The 18,269-nt window shown below is 39.4% G+C and overlaps 1 protein-coding gene and 1 long non-coding RNA gene across 2 annotated transcripts in view; one reads left to right on the top strand and one right to left on the bottom strand.

Moving 5' to 3' along the window:
• Nucleotides 1-10,464, bottom strand: part of LOC133613750 (C-signal) — an 11,628-nt gene extending 1,164 nt beyond the window's left edge. Inside the window, exons 1-2 of the mRNA XM_061971548.1 lie at nt 10,099-10,464; nt 4,666-4,843 (exon numbers count right to left, since the gene is read on the bottom strand). Of these exons, the coding sequence (XP_061827532.1) occupies nt 4,666-4,843; nt 10,099-10,425 (505 nt within the window). The 5' untranslated portion in view covers nt 10,426-10,464. The remainder of the gene's footprint in view (nt 1-4,665; nt 4,844-10,098) is intronic.
• Nucleotides 10,465-12,260: 1,796 nt separating this feature from the next.
• Nucleotides 12,261-13,017, top strand: LOC140679574 (uncharacterized). The gene is made up of 3 exons (XR_012050985.1): nt 12,261-12,452; nt 12,595-12,687; nt 12,832-13,017. It is a non-coding gene; the product is annotated as an uncharacterized lncRNA (long non-coding RNA).
• The last annotated feature ends 5,252 nt before the right edge of the window (nt 13,018-18,269 follow it).

Below are 18,269 nucleotides of genomic sequence, written 5' to 3'. Positions count from 1 at the left end.
TGATTGATGTCAGTGGAACCTCCATTTACAAACCCCTCACACTTCGCGGTTGACATACTTTTAGAACGTGCCAAATACTCTATGCCTCTGTGTCGAAATACCTCAATTGTTCATTTTGTGTCCTGTCGGCAGCCATGTTGTGCTTGCTCGCATTGAAGGGGTTAAGGAAGTTTTTAATTGTGATGAGAACAGACTTTTTTGGTAGATGTTAATCAAAATCAGCTTTATGTCCTATAAGTAGGGATGTACAGTACAGGTCAAAAGTTTGGACACAACTTCTCCTCATCCAATGTGTATTCTTTAATTTCATGACTATTTACATTGTAGATTGTCTCTGAAGGCATCAAAACTATGAATGAACACGTGGAGTTATGTACTTAACAAAAATTGTGAAATAACTGAAAACGGACCCCATAAGGGACAAGCGGTAGAAAATGGATGGATGTTTTATATTCTAGTTTCTTCAAAATAGCCCCCCTTTGCTCTGATTACTGCTTTGCACACTCTTGGCATTCTCTTGATGAGCTTCAAGCACACCTGTGAAGTGAAAACCTTTTCAGGTGACAACCTCTTGAAGCTCATCGAGAGAATGCCAAGAGTGTACGAAAAAGTAATCAGAGCAAAGGGGGGCTATTTTGAAGAAACTAGAATATTACACATGATTTCAGTTATTTCACCTTTTTTTGTTAAGTACATAACTCCACATGTGTTCATTCATAGTTTTGATGCCTTCAGTGACAATCTACAATATAAATAGTCATGAAAATAAAGAAAACGCATTGAATGTAAAGAAGGTGTGTCCAAACTTTTGGCCTGTACTGTACATCGTTAGGATTTTATTGATACCGATATCATCAGTACTCTTAACAGTACTATATGTAATTTGTGTAAATAAAGATATGCACATTATTAGCACAAGAGTTTGTACACCAGCAACATCATGCAACATCTCACAGCAGGGAACTCTCGTATCAACACCTGCTTTTTAAGTCTTAATCAAGTCAACTATGTTTGCTCATGCAATTGTTGTGTCATCATCTTTTAGAGACCACCCCAGCAGGCACAAGACATTGATATAACGTTGATTATACGTACATGGCCTGACTTTGAAACAATGTTGCAAAATTGTTGTATTTGTAAGTTGAGACACCGTTGGTGTCTATTGTTGGGAAATGACCAAAATTCAATGTCACGACCTTACATTGAATAAACGTTGTCAAAAAGTATGTTGTTTCAAAGTTTTATTTGTGTTGTAGAATATTGGTTAGGAAATGACCGAAATTTGAATGGTCAAATCAACATCAGAACCCATCATTGATTAAATGTCGTCAAAAACCATGTTGTTTCAACGTTATGTTTGAGTTGCTCAACATCAGGACCTAATTCAACAAGTTCTCAACGTTGTTTCAATGCCTTGTGCCTGCTGGGACATGGATCCTTCATTGTGTTTCTATTCATTACAATTACACTCAATATATCCATCCATCCATTTACTAATGCTTGTTCCGATTAAAATATTTAAAATAATAGCAATAAAGTAATACATCCATCCATCCTTTTTCTACCGCTTATCTCTTTCGGGGTCGCTGGAGCATATCTCAGCTGCAAGTAAAATAATATTTATGTATGGCATTCATGACATTAGGTGGGTGTGCATTATTCTAACAATAGGAATTGTTATTTGTGTTTATGTTGCACACGGACGCATTTAAGTGACGGACCGTAAGCCATGTTGAGTGTTGACAATTATGGATGTGTATGTGTTTGTGTCATGTGTGTATTATTTAAAATAAAAGACCCAGTGATTATTATTGTGGAGAGGGGCGCGGCCTGCGGGCCTGCCGCGGAACAGGGTGTGCAAGAAAGACAGCGACAGGTGAATAAATGGCCCAGGTGGGCCTTGTTATCTAATCACCTTTCGCCTTTATTAGCAGCAGCTGGAACGAGACACGGGGTTGGAGTTGGAGTTGGGAGCTGGAGAGAGACACGCCTGAGACAGACTGCTGAAAAGCAATCCAGACTGTTGTGTCAAAATAAAAAGACTATATTCAAACTGTCTACCGGGCTCACGGAAGATCTATCGGACTCAGGAGAACCCTCACGGCAGAGAGACGTTTACAATTATATTTTTCACTTATATTTCTCACTTTTTGAGAGGATTAATATTGGCGTGCGGATTTTTGCATCCCCAAGAGGACGATTGATGAAACGCGGTAGCGGAGATCGAGAGTAAAGCGCGTTCACTTCAAACTGACACTAACTCTTATTAGCCTGCGTGACTTTGAGGAGGAAATATTGTTACAAACTTTTGTGTGGTATTGCTTCTTTATTTGTGATTATTCCAAGCTGATTATCATTTGTTTATGCGTAGCAACGCCACTTGAACTGTACCTGTCAGCACGTCATTATTACGAAAGTCAGCTGGATTAAAAAAAATTAAATTAACGGTCTTCTTGGACCAACCCGTTTAGAAACAGGTACCAAAAAATACCGCTATACAGTATACATCCCTAACTGTAAGTGGATTTGACTTTTTTAAATGTTTATCATTGTAGCAATACGGTTGTTAAAGGTAAAGACTTTTGTGATTTCTGATCGTTTGTGAGGGCACCAAAGGGAGTTCTGTGTGTATGCGCATGCTGGCAGAGCAGATCATACAGGGAAGTTGAGCTTGTCGGTGTTGTTTTGGCTTGTTAATAAATAGAAAGTTAATTAAACACCTCCTTGTTATGTTTGTTTGTTTTACAGTACTTTATATAATTTAAACTTGTGCTCAAAGTGTAAAAACTTTCACTAAAATATGAACATTTGTGGAACCCATTATTCATATTTACATTGTTTCCTATGGAGAAATTAGCTTCACTATTAGGGATGTCCCGATCCAGGTTTTTGCACTTCCGATCCGATACCGATATTGTTTTTGCACTTCCGATCCGATACCGATACTGACCGATACCGATACTGACCGATACTGGCCTATCCGAGCATGTATTAAAGTTTAAAGTTATTTAGCCTACTTAGTTGTCGGAATCATGTTGAAAAGGGTTTTAGTACTCTTGATAACAACTAGCCAGCTGAATTAGGTGAGTTTGAATAATACACAATGGTTGGTAACAAGAAACTGACCTGTTTATTCAAGGATAAACACAAAATAGACTAAATTATACATGACAAACAGAAATGGCATCATTGAAACTAGGGCTGGGCGATATGGCCTTTTTTTAATATTGCGATATTTTAAGGCCATATTGCGATGCACGATATATATCTTGATATTTTGCCTTAGCCTTGAATGAACACTTGATGCATATAATCACAGCAGTATGATGATTCTATGTGTTTTGATTGATTGATTGAGACTTTTATTAGTAGGTTGCACAGTGAAGTACATATTCCGTACAATTGACCACTAAATGGTAACACCCCAATAAGTTTTTCAACTTGTTTAAGTCGGGGTCCACTTAAATTGATTCATGATACAGATATATACTATCAGATATATACTATCATCATAATACAGTCATCACACAAGATAATCACATTGAATTATTTACATTATTTATAATCCAGGGTGTGGAGGGGGGCGCCTGATGTAAGTGTCAAAAAGACAGCCAAAAGAGTTTGATATGAGAATAAATCGAAAGTTAAAATATAGGGTAGAAATGCACCCAATTGCAGGAAATGTAGTCTTGATTTTCAAAATGTTCTTTCAAGGCTTGCATGTCTACATTAAAACATTCTTCTTCATACTGCATTAATATATGCTACTTTTAAACTTTCATGCAGAGAAGGAAATCACAACTAAAAAAATCACTAATTTTTTCAGACGGTGTTGATGTGGACATTTTTGCCTTGCATTTTGATGGTGTGGGCGTGTGGCACTGAATGATGATAAGCGTCTCGACAGACGTTGCAATATTTGAACAATGATGACGAAAACTGTTTTCTCTGTCGTGTCCGTGTGTCGAAAATTGTTATACGCTTATTTTTTAATTTGATTTTGTGCATGGCATAGATTTGCCGTGCGCAGAGGACGTTTGAGCAGGCGCGCACCTTAGCGGCTGCGCTAGCATCACAGCTAACGTTAGCCATTCTGCTACCTCTCTGCTGGGAGAGGACGTATACGTATGTGACGTATGACGTGACAGTATGTGACGTATGACGTGACAGTATGTGACGTGTGTAAGAAGTTGCGCTTGCTGTCTGTGAGAAGGAGACAGAAGAAGGAGTGAGAAGAGCCTGTAGTGTAATGCCAGCAGCTAAAAGCAACTGCGTGAGAATCCAGACTTGTGGATGTGTTGAAGGTGTGCTGGAAAATGCGGAACGGAAATAAGGAGCAGCAGAAAAGTGGAATGAATTATTTGAATCTGTGCGTTGGAAAACACGGACCGCAGTTTTTTTTTAAAACTGGATCTGGATCGGCATTTTCCCATGCCTTGCCGATACGCATTTTTTGGCAAAAATCGGCGGCCGATCCAATCCAAATATCGGATCGGGACATCCCTATTCACTATATAAACTTTTCAATTCATAAACTTTGTTAAAGAACCAATTAGTTTCGCAAATAGAGGTTCCACTGTATAGGTGTTGTCAGTTTTGTGGTTTTATTAAAGCTGAGTAAGCAATAAAGAAATAAATGCTCACATACGATTGGCCGCTACTTACCATTGTCGCCAATGGAACCCACTTTAGCGGTGATATTGACGATGATGCCGCTGTGCTGCTTGGCCTTTTCGGGCGGCTGCTGACCAAAGCCGCCGGCGCCCTTTTGAAGGAGGGGAGCAAAATACTTGGCCATGACTAGAGGACCCACAGTGTTGGTCGTCAGGGTGGAAACGATGCCCTGAAGCAGAAAAAAAAAAAAAGAGTCAAAAATGATAAAATAATGCTAATTTAGGAGACAACTTTGCAGTTGAACTATATCAGGGATGTCCAAACTTTAGCCACTGAGGGCCACACACTGAAAAAATCTAAGCATGCGGGGGCCAGCCTGATATTTTAATTTCCAAAACCATTATAATACTGTATATCAGTGGTTCTCAAACTTTTTTCACCAAGTACCACCTCAGAAAAAACTTGGCTCTCCAAGTACCACCATAATGACCTACATTAAAATACAGTAGCGTAGTAGGTCTAAGTATTGATTAAAAAACAAGGCAGAGGTTTTATTCAACATATTTATTTTTTAGGCCACTGTTTAAACAGTAACATCGTGTTTAGATATAGGAAAATAAACACTGTATTTGTAGTGATTCTTTGGCATGCCACGAAATGGAGCCCGCATACCACTAGATGTGCACGTACCACAGCTTGAGAACCACTGCTGTATATATATATATATTTTAAACTTTCGGGATCGCTCCTCAAGTTTGGTCGCAGGGACCTGGAAGGGTCTCAGTTATAAAACAATTAAAAATTAGTCATATAATGTTTGTTTTTTTCAACACTTAAATCTCTAGATCAGGGGTGCCCGCAGACCGGGTTTTGTTGGCCCGCAGCATATTATAAAAAACTACAACACAAAAACTGTGGAAAATGTAAGAAAAAAAGAGCAAAAAAATCAGAATATAAATAAGAAAAAGCTGAAATTTTAAAACTAATAATAATATACTTAAGTCACCTATAACACAAAGCTGGTAAAGTTTTGTCTTTAAACATATATAATATCTGTTTTTTTTTAAATAAATATCAAAATGGACCCTGCATACTTTGACTTTTCAGTGCGCGGCCCTTCGTGGAAAAAGTTTAGTCACCCCTGATCTAAAATAGTAGAAGTTCTCAAAATAAAAAAATGTAAATAGAAAAAAAAGTTTAGATGGTTGAAAAATAAAAATAATACTAACCTATGAAGTAATTAATGTGAAAATTTACAGCAATAATAATACATTTAATACTGGTAAATGTGTAAACCATCCATCCATCCATTTTCTACCGCTTGTCCCTTTTGGGGTCGCCAGGGGTCGCTGGAGCCTATCTCAGCTACAATCGGGCGGAAGGCGGGGTACACCCTGGACAAGTCGCCACCTCATCACAAGGCCAACACAGATAGACAGACAAAATTCACACTCACATTCATACTCTAGGGCCAATTTAGTGTTGCCAATCAACCTATCCCCAGGTGCATGTCTTTGGAGGTGGGAGGAAGCCGGAGTACCCGGGGGGAACATGCAAACTCCACACAGAAAGATCCAAAGCCCGGGATTGAACTCAGAACTACTCAGGACCTTCGTATTGTGAGGCAGATGCACTAACCCCTCTTCCACCGTGCTGCCCTAAATGTGTAACTGAACTTTAATATTTTTGTACAGGCAGAACGTCTGTTTAAGCAGGTATACAATCGCAATGTTATTACTAATAATTAATTATTCTTACAGGGGGAAAAACAACAGTAAAAATTAAAGAAAAACGAGCAACAAAATTGGAATGTAATTATAAAAAGCTGAAAAACTAAAAATAATAATAATATACTTAGTCATCTATAATAGAGTTGACACAAAGTTTTGTCCTTAAAGTAAAAAAATAAATAAATAAATAAATAAATAAATAAATAAATAAATAAATAAATAAAAAATATATATATATGTTGTTTTTTTTAATTTTGAAAAATTTGACTTATCAGTATGCGGCCCTTGGTTGAAAAACTTTGGACACCCCTCCTCTAAATCAACTTGAGCTCTATCAATATAAAGTTTTTTTTTTTTCTTTATTATGTTTTATGCCCTTTAAGTTTATGTTTATGAAAACCTTGTTTTTATGGCAAAAAACACAAAATATGTGAAGTAATTTGAGCCTTGGATAAATCAATAATTCACAACAACATTGACTTTTATTCAATATTTGATTATATTCAAGATCTATGAATATTAATGTATTGGGATGTATCTAATTATTTGTATTATACAATTGCCTATGCATTTAAATTTTTTTTTTTTTACTAGACACTGTAAAAAATATATTTTGATTTTGCAGTAAAAAACTGGCAGCTCAGTCGCCCCAATCTTACAATAACATTTACAGTGGTTTCTACTGCCTATTACTGGAAATGGTGCTACAATTTTCTTTACAGTAAAATTCTGGCAACTGAGGACCCAGTCTTGTTTTTTATGTAAAATATTTTGTATTTTTTACAGTGTGCAATTTGATGGATAAAATTCAATCTTAAGTCAAGCAGATATTTATTTTGTATATTTTTACCAAAAAAAAAGTTTGAAATATTTATATTTGCTGCATTATTAAATCATATTTAAGTAAAAAAACAAAAAAAAACATCCAATACATGTATTTTTTCTGTCAATATGGAAATATCTTCGTCTCTGACGTCATCAGAAGTGGACGGGGTGACGTCATCAGGGGAAGGCGACTGAGCTGCCTGCAGCCTGCTTCTGTCCGGAGGAGGACGAGCTAGCGGGAGCGACGCGTCCTGACCGCAAAGCGAAGCCCTTCTGGACGGCTTCAGTCCTCGCCGACGCGTCCGGTACTACGCCCATATTTGCCAACCCTCCCAACTTTCCCGGGAGACTCCCGAATTTCAGAGCCCCTCCCGAAAATCTCCCAGGGCAACCATTCTCCTGAATTTCTCCCGATTTCCACCCGGACAACAATATTGGGGGCGTGCCTTAAAGGCACTGCCTTTAGCGTCCTCTCTCACCTGAAAAGGAGACCATTATATATGTCTCCGTTATCCATAGGTTTATCTATAACCCATAAAGTAGGCAGGCACGGAGCTATTTCTCAGCGTGTGTTTATTCCAGCTGGCATGTTGATACACTGACACACAACATCCGGATTCCCATCATGCATTGCTTCAAAACTACGGCAAGTAGTAATGTCCAAAAACATAACAGACGAAGCAGAAGAACGAAGAAGAGACATGGCGACGACGAGTAAGAAGAAGTACACTTGCAAGTTCCAAAATGATTGGAAAAAATTATTTAAGTTCACCCAGGACAGCTCGAAGGGGAAGGGGTATGCTGCCTGCACATTTTGTAGATCAGACTTCTCCATTGAACACGGTGTGGCTCAACGGATATACTCATTCATAAACGGATTATTTATATATATATATATATATATATATATATATATATGAATTACTTGAAAATATATACACCCCCCCCCCCCCCCCCCCCCATATCCCGAATTCGGAGGTCTCAAGGTTGGCAAGTATGACTACGCCATGCCGCCCCAAATCAATAACTCATAACATTGATTTTAATTCATTATTATATTTTGAGCAATGACTGTTTTAAAGAAAAAAACAGCCTGAATGACAACTTTTGTCATTACATGCTGCGGGAACTCTCGTTCAACCCTTTTTCGATTACGCATGCACCTCCTGGTACCCCAGCACCTCCAAAACCCTCAAATCTAGACTCCAAACATCCCAGAACAAGCTAGTCAGGTTACTTCTAGACCTCCACCCCAGATCACACCTCACTCCTACCCACTTCTCCAAAGTGGGCTGGCTCAGGGTGGAGGACAGAGTAAAACAACTTGCACTGAGCCTAGTCTATAAAATCCGCTACACCTCCCTGATACCGAAGTACATGTCAAACTACTTCCTTAACGTAAATGACCGCCATAACCACAACACCAGAGAGCATCATTAGATACGGGATCACCTCATGGTTTGGCAACCTAACCGTTAAGCTAAAAAGCAAACTGGCCGGCATGCATAAAACGGCAATGAAAATCATAGGGATGAAAGAATATGAGCCTATACAGAGCATCTATGAGCAGGCAGTTAGGAAAAAAGCTAAGAAAATTATTTCCAACTCACAACACCCACTCTTCCCTGAATATGGAACCATGCCATCAGGGAGAAGACTCCGGGTCCCACTATGCAAATCTAACCGCCTTAAATTATCATTTGTCCCAGCCTCCATTAAGCTGACCAACAATGTGCAATAGAATGTTAATACATAGGTTAGCACTTTTTTTTTTAGCACATAGCACTTTAGCACATAGCACTTTAGAACTAAGCACTTTAGCACACAGCACTTTATCCATGAGCTCTAGTGCAATGCACACTGGTACTTTATCTCCATACTGTAGATTTTATGCCTACATCAAAGTGCCACCTATGTCTATCAAGCTCCATGTTCTGATGTTTAAATGTTAGTTGTATGGTTGTGGTTGTGTCTGTGCTTGTGTTTTTGTTCTGTTGTTTTTGGGTATGTTAAGAAAGCAATGATTCACTGTGCCCAAGACAAATTTCCCCGCGGGGACAATAAAGTTGAACCTTGAACCTTGAACCTTGAACCAGGGGGAGCTCTACTAACCACGTTAAACCCAGATTCCGATCTAACAAAGGTCTTAACTCATTCTCTTTCTATGCCACATCAATGTGGAATGCGCTCCTAACAGGTATAAAAGAAAGGGCATCTCTATCCTCCTTCAAAACCGCAATAAAAGTACACCTCCAGGCAACTTCAACCCTAAACTAACACCCTCCCCGGATTGTTGTTAATAATCAAATGCAGATATTTTTCTTATACCTTCTGATCTCTCTCTCTCTCTCTATGTCCACTACTTGCTGTACATATCCTACCAAGTCAGACCTACACTGTTTCAATATCCATTTCTCGGTTCTCAATTGTTGATGACTGATGATAACAACCAAACCTAACCCCCCCCCACACCCCGAATTGTAAATAATGTAAATAATTCAATGTATACACCCTGATGATTATCTTGTGTGATGACTGTATTATGATGATAGTATATATGATAGTATATATCTGTATCATGAATCAATTTAAGTGGACCCCGACTTAAACAAGTTGAAAAACTTATTCTGGTGTTACCATTTAGTGGTCAATTGTACGGAATATGTACTTCACAGTGTAACCTACTAATAAAAGTCTCAATCAATCAATCAACATTTTCCCCGTTTGCTCTTTTATTCAATATTTTCATGTTCTTTTGTTTAACAACAAATAGCTGCGAGCAGCAAAGGGCCCCCGGGCCACACTTTGGACACCTGTGAACTAGATGTCAAAACATGGATGATAGCAAACCTAATAAACATGGTTTTAGTGTAGGAACAAACACATTCAATGTTGTTTACATTGTTACTTGACGTTATGAGAGATATACCTGTGCAGTCACGTCCCTCAAGCTTGTCTCTCCTTTCCCAGAAGGATGCAGCAAAGCCGAGGAGTTGAGCAACAAGTCCAGCCGACCAAAGCTCTTCTTGACCCGCTCGGCAGCTTCCCGGATGTCCTCTTCCCGGTTCACGTCCAGTCTGACAACCGTCAGTCTGTCCTTGTGCTGCCCGGCCAGGCCGAGCAGCTCCGCCGCCGCGTCCGGGTTCCGACATGTCGCTATGACAGTCGATGGCTTTTTGTTTTGCAATATATGTTTGCAAAATTGGAGCCCCAGTCCACGGCTGGCACCTTGTATGAGCGCTACTGGCGCCGCCATGACATCTGGGTGACGTCACGCTGGGCGGAGCAACGCTTGTTGCCTTCAAGGTCAAGTAGAATTGCGGGATTTTCCGGTTAAGAAACTAAAACCCTCGTGTTCGACAGGGGTGTCCAAACTTTTTCCACTGATGACCGCACACTGAAAAATCAAAGCAAGCGGGGGCCATTTTGATATTTTTTATTTAAAAAGCCAATACAATATACCGTGTTTCCCGCACTATAAGGCGCACCGTACTATAAGGCGCATCTTCAATGAATGGCATATTTTAAAACTTTGTTCATATATAAGGCGCACCGCATTATAAGGCGCAGAGAATAGACGCTACAGTAGAGGCTGGGGTTACGTTATGCATCCATTAGATGGAGCTGCACTAAAGGGAATGTCAACAAAACAGTCAGATAGGTCAGTCAAACTTTATTAATAGATTACAAACCAGCGTTCTGACAACTCTGTTCACCCCCAAAATGAATAAACAGCTGTTTTATTATTTTCCCCGAGGTAAAGTCAGTGACGTGGTGTTTTGTTTATCTTTTAACAACAGCAAGGTATAACACGTAGTGCAACATTTATATCACATAGTGGAGGGGAACTTTTCCCTGATTCAATAAACACGTAAAAAACAGTTATACTATTATGGTAAATCAAATGTCAGTGCAATCACAATATAGTAACACTCGAAATAGTTCAGAGAAATAACAATATATCAATAACTCAAGGTTGCTCAAACGTTAATGTCACACAACACAACACACAAAATAAACATGTAAAGCTCACTTTATGAAGTTATTCCTCATCCACGAATCCCTCGAATTCTTCTTCTTCAGTGTCCGAATTAAACAGTTGGGCGGATACGGCATCCAACATCCATCTCGTCGAAGTCGTCATTAATGGAGTCAGTGTCGCTGCTGCTCTATTCCCGTGTTGTACTGCGTGACTGATCGTCTTAAGTTTAAACTCTGCGTCGTAAGTGTGTCTCTTAAAAGGAGTCATTTTGGGGTCTTTACATAAACAAACAAATGAAAATCAAACGGCACGCCTCGCGCAGTCATATATCCCAGCATGCACCATGCACTTCTTCTACAGGGGAAAATGAAGTTGGCGGCTGCTTACCGTAGTTGCGATTGATTGATTGATTGAAACTTTTACCTGCTGGAGGCTCAATATTGGTCCATATATAAGGCGCACCGGATTATAAGGCGCACTGTCAGCTTTTGACAAAATTGGAGGTTTTTAGGTGCGCCTTATAGTGCGGAAAATTCGGTATGTATATATATATATATATATATATATACAGAGCCGGCCCAAGGCATAAGCGTACTAAGCGCTTGCTTAGGGCCCCGCGGCCACCAGGGGGCCCCCAAAAGCAATTAACAAAAAATTCTTATTATTTATTTTTTGCATGTACGAGTCTGACTGATGATTTCTAAATGATCAAAGATATATTATTGTACAAAAACACAATTTTAGGTCAACAGAGTGCTGCTGCTGATCTAGGCCTAGTGATTCTTCCTGCCTCTCTTTAAATGTAAAACTGCCTCTGCTGCACCTGTGACGTTTGCCGGCTGCCGTGCAATGCCAGTGCGCACTGGGCATCAAAAGCGCAGATAGAGGCAAAACAATGTCACCAAAAAGGACATATCCTTCAGGTGCAGAAAAAAGAAAGAAGAAGAAAGTGGAAGAGGAGAAAAAATGCCATGATAAAGGATTGTTTGCATGACTTGGTAATAAAAAGTTTATCAAAGAGATTTGTAGCTGTAATTAGCTTTAGCTAGGTGACGTTAGTTAGCTAGCGCGGTGCTAGCAATATGTTTTTAGCATCAGGTTACTAGTGAGATATGTTGTTTGCACAAATTGTTTGCAGCAGAGCACGGTAATTTATGTGAGTAAAATAAACATTATTTTTTTTACATCAACTCATAAGTTATGTGAAACTTCCCCAGGAGCATTGTTAAAATACTTTGGAGGCACAGAATCAGCCCAGAGCCAGTCCACATCCTCAGGCTCAACTGTGAGTGATGAATCAGGTGAGGAAAAGACTGTCACCATACAGTATACATTTAATCTCTTCTATAAACATTACACCTGAAGGGAAATTAATATAGTCAAAGTATCTCATTAATATGTGTGCCTATATATATATGTATGTATGTATGTATTTCATCATAGGTCCATCTCCATCCTCTACAGTGCTCTCTCACACACCTCCATCCTCTGTGCCCACTGTCCCCTCCATGTCTGAAACCACAGCTGATTTATCTAGTAAGTTAACTGCAAAACACCCTTTATAATTGCTCATTGTACTGCAGAACATTCTGAGATTAATAATTATGTCCAACAGTGCAATTTAATAACCTTATAGGTCCTTCTTTTTTAGTCATTGTCTTTCTTTGGTCACTTCCTCAGCAACTTCCACCACAACGTCCCCTTCACACCATGGACCATCATCAGCTCCGCCAGTTGACCCAGCTGAGTGGCCTTCTTTCCTCTCAGATTCAGACAGGACTGAGCAGGTGATCAGAGGACCACTGTCTATTAAGGAGAACTTTTCATTCCCCAAACGGCATGATGGCCGAAGTTTTCATTATCATTATACCTACAGACAGCTAGTCAATGGGGGAAAAGTCAAGCGTAGCTGGCTGACTTATTCAAGAAGTAAAGATGCAGTCTATTGCTTTTGCTGGAAATTATTTTCCAAAAAGTCCTTAAAACTGGCAGCTGAGGGACAGCGGGATTGGGTCAACATAGGTGCACTGCTGAAACAGCATGAAAACAGTGAAGATCATTGTAGCAACATGGTGAAATGGAAGGAATTTGCCTTGCGTCTTTCAAAGGGGAAAACTATTGATGAATTTAACTTCAGTAGACTGCGCTCTCTTTGTACAAAGTAAACATTAAATATGAACAATTAACTAAAAATATAAACTAGTAATTAAAGACTAATATGTACAAGACTGATGAGACAAGATGACACTTTTACTGTAAATACAAAGCTTTATCACTTGGACTGTTCAACCCCAGGTCACTCTTGTAGCTGAATGTTTTCTACATTTTAAGATTAGGAACCATATGTGGCACTCTGGACATCATTCATTCATTCATTGGTATTAGTTATGTTCTTAACTGGGCCACCCCCATATCTTTATAAATGACATGTCATTTGTAAAGACATGCCAGGCTGACAATAGGATAATGTAAACAACACTGCCAGAGCCGCAATGAGTTTATAGTAGGTGTGTGAATGATCAACAATCAATATTGTTGGCAGAAATAGAGGGCCCCAAAATCAAATTTTGCTTAGGGCCCCATGGAGGCTTGGGCCGGCACTGTATATATATATATACATATATATGTAGTGCATGTGCCTCACAATACGAAGGTCCTGAGTTCAATCCCGGGCTCGGGATCTTTCTGTGTGGAGTTTGCATGTTTTCCCCGTAACTGCGTGGGTTCCCTCCGGGTACTCCGGCTTCCTCCCACCTCCAAAGACATGCACCTGGGGTTCATACTTGCCAACCCTCCCGATTTTCCCGGGAGAGTCCCAAATTTCTGTGCCCCTCCCGAAAATCTCCCAGGGCCACCATTCTCACAAACTTCTCCCGATTTCCACCCGGACCACACTATTGCTACACCATCCTTCACTAGGGATGATGTTCGAAAACTCATCATCATCATCGGCGGTCACTCGAACAAGTACGACGATCCTCCTGGTAGGGGTGTATCCCTTTATGGAGAATGCCTGTGCGTGACTTTGTTTTACGTGGGGAGATTGGTGCACAGACAGTCACCACACGATCCTTGACAGAACCGGGTCAGGGTCCAGTGGCATGGAGTCCAAGACAATTGGGGAGCCTTTTCTGCTGCAGCCTTCTTCCGCCATCGCAGCCGTTGTGGTAGTTCTTAAATCTACCGTCTTCCGCCTGCTCACTAGCTAGCACAACAGTAACAGCCGACTTCTCTTGCCCCGTTGTGCGTATCGATTCGCTACCGTGCTGGTCCCCTGGTGCTGGTCCCCTGGCAAGTATGCTGGGGATAGGTTGATTGGCAACACTAAATGGGCCCTAGTGTGTGAATGTGTGTGAATGTTGTCTGTCTATCTGTGTTGGCCCTGGGATGAGGTGGCGATTTGTCCAGGGTGTACCCTACCTTCCGCCCATGTGCAGCTGAGATAGGCTCCAGCACCCCCCCACGACCCCGAAAGGGACGAGCGGTAAAAAATGGATGGATGGATGGATAGGCCTCCACTCAGGCTTGATCCCGGGGACCCCAAAGGGTTTTGGTCAAAAAAATATAAAAAATGTGTCATTATTCAGTATTATTATTTTTATTATTATTCAAGTTTTTAAAGTTAAAAAAATTAAAGTACCAATGATTGTCACACACACACTAGGTGTGGCGAAATTATTCTCTGCATTTACACCCATCACCCTTGATCACCTGCTGGGAGGTGAGGGGAGCAGTGGGCAGCAGCGGTGGCCGCGCCCGGGAATCATTTTTGGTGATTTAACCCCCAATTCCAACCCTTGATGCTGAGTGCCAAGCAGGGAGATAATGGCTCCCATTTTTATAGTCTTTGTTATGACTCGGCCGGGGTTTGAACTCACAACCTACCAATCTCAGGGCGGACACTCTAACCACTAAATCTCTAGATCAGTGTTTTTCAACCATTTTAAATCTCTAAATAAGTGTTTTTCAACCTTTTTTGAGCCAAAGCACATTTTTTTCATTGAAAAAATGCGGCGGCACGCCACCAGCAGAAAACATTAAAAATAATGAAACTCAGCAGCCAATATTGACAATAAAAAGTCGAACTCGCATATGTTGGATATGAATTTAAACCATAACCAACCATTCATCACTATAGCTCTTGTCTCAAAGTAGGTGTACTGTCACAACCTGTCACATCATACCGCGATTTATTTAGTTTTTTGGTATTTTCCTGTGTGTAGTGTTTTAGTTTTTGTCTTGCGCTCCTATTTTGGTGGCTTTTTCTCTTTATTTGGTATTTTCCTGTAGCAGTTTCATGTCTTCATTGACCACTATTCCCCACACCTGCTTTGTATTAGCAATCAAGAATATTTCAGTTGTTTTTATCCTTCTTTGTGGGGACATTGTTGATTGTCATGTCATGTTCGGATGTACTTTGTGGACGCTGTAAGTCTTTGCTGTCGTCCAGCATTCTGTTTTTGTTTACTTTGTTGCCAGTTCAGCTTTAGTTTAATCCTGCATAGCCTTCCCTAAGCTTCAATGCCTTTTCTTAGGGGCACTCACCTTTTGTTTTGTTTTTGGTTTAAGCATTAGATACCTTTTTACCTGCACACTGCCTCCCGCTGTTTCCGACATCTACAAAGTAATTAGCTACCTGCTGCCACCTACTGATATGGAAGAGTATAACGTGGTGAGTCTGCCGATCTCCAGACAGTACAGACACTCAACGGCACATTATTTGCGGATTATAATTACTGGTTTGCAAAAAATATTTTTAACCCAAATAGGTGAAATTAGATAATCTCCCACGGCACACCAGACTGTATCTCACGGCACACTAGTGTGCCGCGGCACAGTGGTTGAAAAACACTGCTCCAGATCAACATTAGGTCTATCTGTCAATATAACGTTTTTAAAGATTGAAGTTGTATGCTCTTTTTGTCAAAGAAAACCCTGTTTTTTTTTGGAAAAAACACAAAATATGCAATATTTTCACCTAATAAAATTTCTAAGTGGAATATTTGAGATTATATAATAATTGGAGCCTTAAAAAGGTCAATAACTCATAACAGCATTAATTTTTTGAGCAATGACACTTAAAAACAAATCACACTAAAATTATTGGGGATCCAACAGGGTCCCACTCATTAAAGTGTTAAAAAAAGAAATGTTTATTTTTTTCTTACTGTTTACTTTTAACACAATAATCTGATAATTTGATCTCTTCTACAGTGAATGGGAACATCTCCACATCCTTGTTTCTCAGCCAATCCCTGATCTCCTCCCAAAAAACTCTTACATTCCACAAACAGATGATTGACATCCTCTACAGCTCCACAGATATAACAGCCATATTAATAATAATAATAATAATGGATTAGATTTTATATCGTGCTTTTCTATTATTAGATACTCAAAGCGCTCACAGAGAAGTGGGAACCCATCATTCATTCACACCTGGTGGTCTTATGATATTAAATATCTCCATGTTAAATATTAAATTTAACATGGAGATATAACCTCCATGTTGAATTTAAGTTTAAAAAAGTCCTTTGAAGGGTATATTCCATTAATAATTTTAAATTGTATTTATTTAATTTTGGGAATAATTGTGTATGTAATATATCTTGTCCTTCATCATCATCATCATCATTTCTTTTTATTCCTTTCATGAAAATGCATATATACAAGCCATATACAGTTGACACTTTCATTGTTTTTTTGTTTCTTAAACATTTCCATGATCAGAAAGGAGCAGATGGAAGAATACTATTCTTATATTTATCTGTCCCCTTTTTAACACAAATTATTTTAGATGACTGTGGATGTGAGTGTGAATGTTGTCTGTCTATCTGTGTTGGCCCTGCGATGAGGTGGCGACTTGTCCAGGGTGTACCCCGCCTTCCGCCCGGTTGTAGCTGAGATAGGCTCCAGCGCCCCCCGCGACCCCAAAAGGGAATAAGCGGTAGAAAATGGATGGATGGATGGGATGGACTTTATCACTGTTCCCTCCACCAACACCCCAACTCCAACATACTTTTAATTTTCGTTTAAGCATTTTCAAAATAGGGGCGTGGTTAAGAGGGGAGGAGTATATTTACAGCTAGAATTCCCCAAGTCAAGTATTTCATATATATATATATATATATATATATATATATATATATATATATATATATATATATATATTTATATATATATATATATATATATATATATATATATATATATATATATACATATATATATATATAAGAAATACTTGACTACTTGACTTTCAGTGAATTCTAGCTATATATATATATATATATATATATATATATATATATATATATATATATATATATATATATATATATATAAAAGAAATACTTGAATTTCAGTGTTCATTTATTTACACATATACACACACATAACACTCATCTACTCATTGTTGAGTTAAGGGTTGAATTGTCCATCCTTGTTCTATTCTCTGTCACTATTTTTCTAACCATGCTAAACACCCTCTCTGATGATGCATTCTGCTTTGTCTCCTTGTTGTGTGCGCAGTTGTGCACTGCACTCTCTAAAAGCCCTAGATGTTAATGTCACATATGCATGTACAGTAGATGGCAGTATTGTCCTGTTTAAGAGTGTCACAACATTGCTGTTTACGGCAGACAAACTGCTTTACGGTAGACGAAAACGTGACTGCTGTTGTTGTGTGTTGTTGCCGTGCTGGGAGGACGTTAATGAAACTGCCTAACAATAAACCTGGAGGGGGCGTGGCCTCCAGCTCCGCCTGAATTTCGGGAGAAAATTTGTCCCGGGAGGTTTTCGGGAGAGGCGCTGAATTTCGGGAGTCTCCCGGACAATCCGGGAGGGTTGGAAAGTATGTGTAAATAGCTGGTTAACCAGTCCAGTGCAACTCCTCTTACTCCATAAGTATATAATTTAGAAAATATTTTCCTTAGTTCAACTTTTGTAAACTCCTTCAGGATATATTGTCTATGAACTGTGCCCGGAAAATATTATTTCACTAAAACTGCCCTCATATATTTGTTGGAACATTTTTCACCACAGATATCATACTTGCCAACCCTCCCGGATTTTCCGGGAGACTCCCGAAATTCAGCGCCTCTCCCGAAAACCTCCCG

This window comes from Nerophis lumbriciformis, linkage group LG02 (assembly GCF_033978685.3).
Source record: "Nerophis lumbriciformis linkage group LG02, RoL_Nlum_v2.1, whole genome shotgun sequence".
Lineage (NCBI taxonomy): Eukaryota > Metazoa > Chordata > Actinopteri > Syngnathiformes > Syngnathidae > Nerophis > Nerophis lumbriciformis.
The sequence above is the reverse complement of the archived record's forward strand: the minus strand, read 5'-3'. Positions and strand labels throughout refer to the sequence as shown.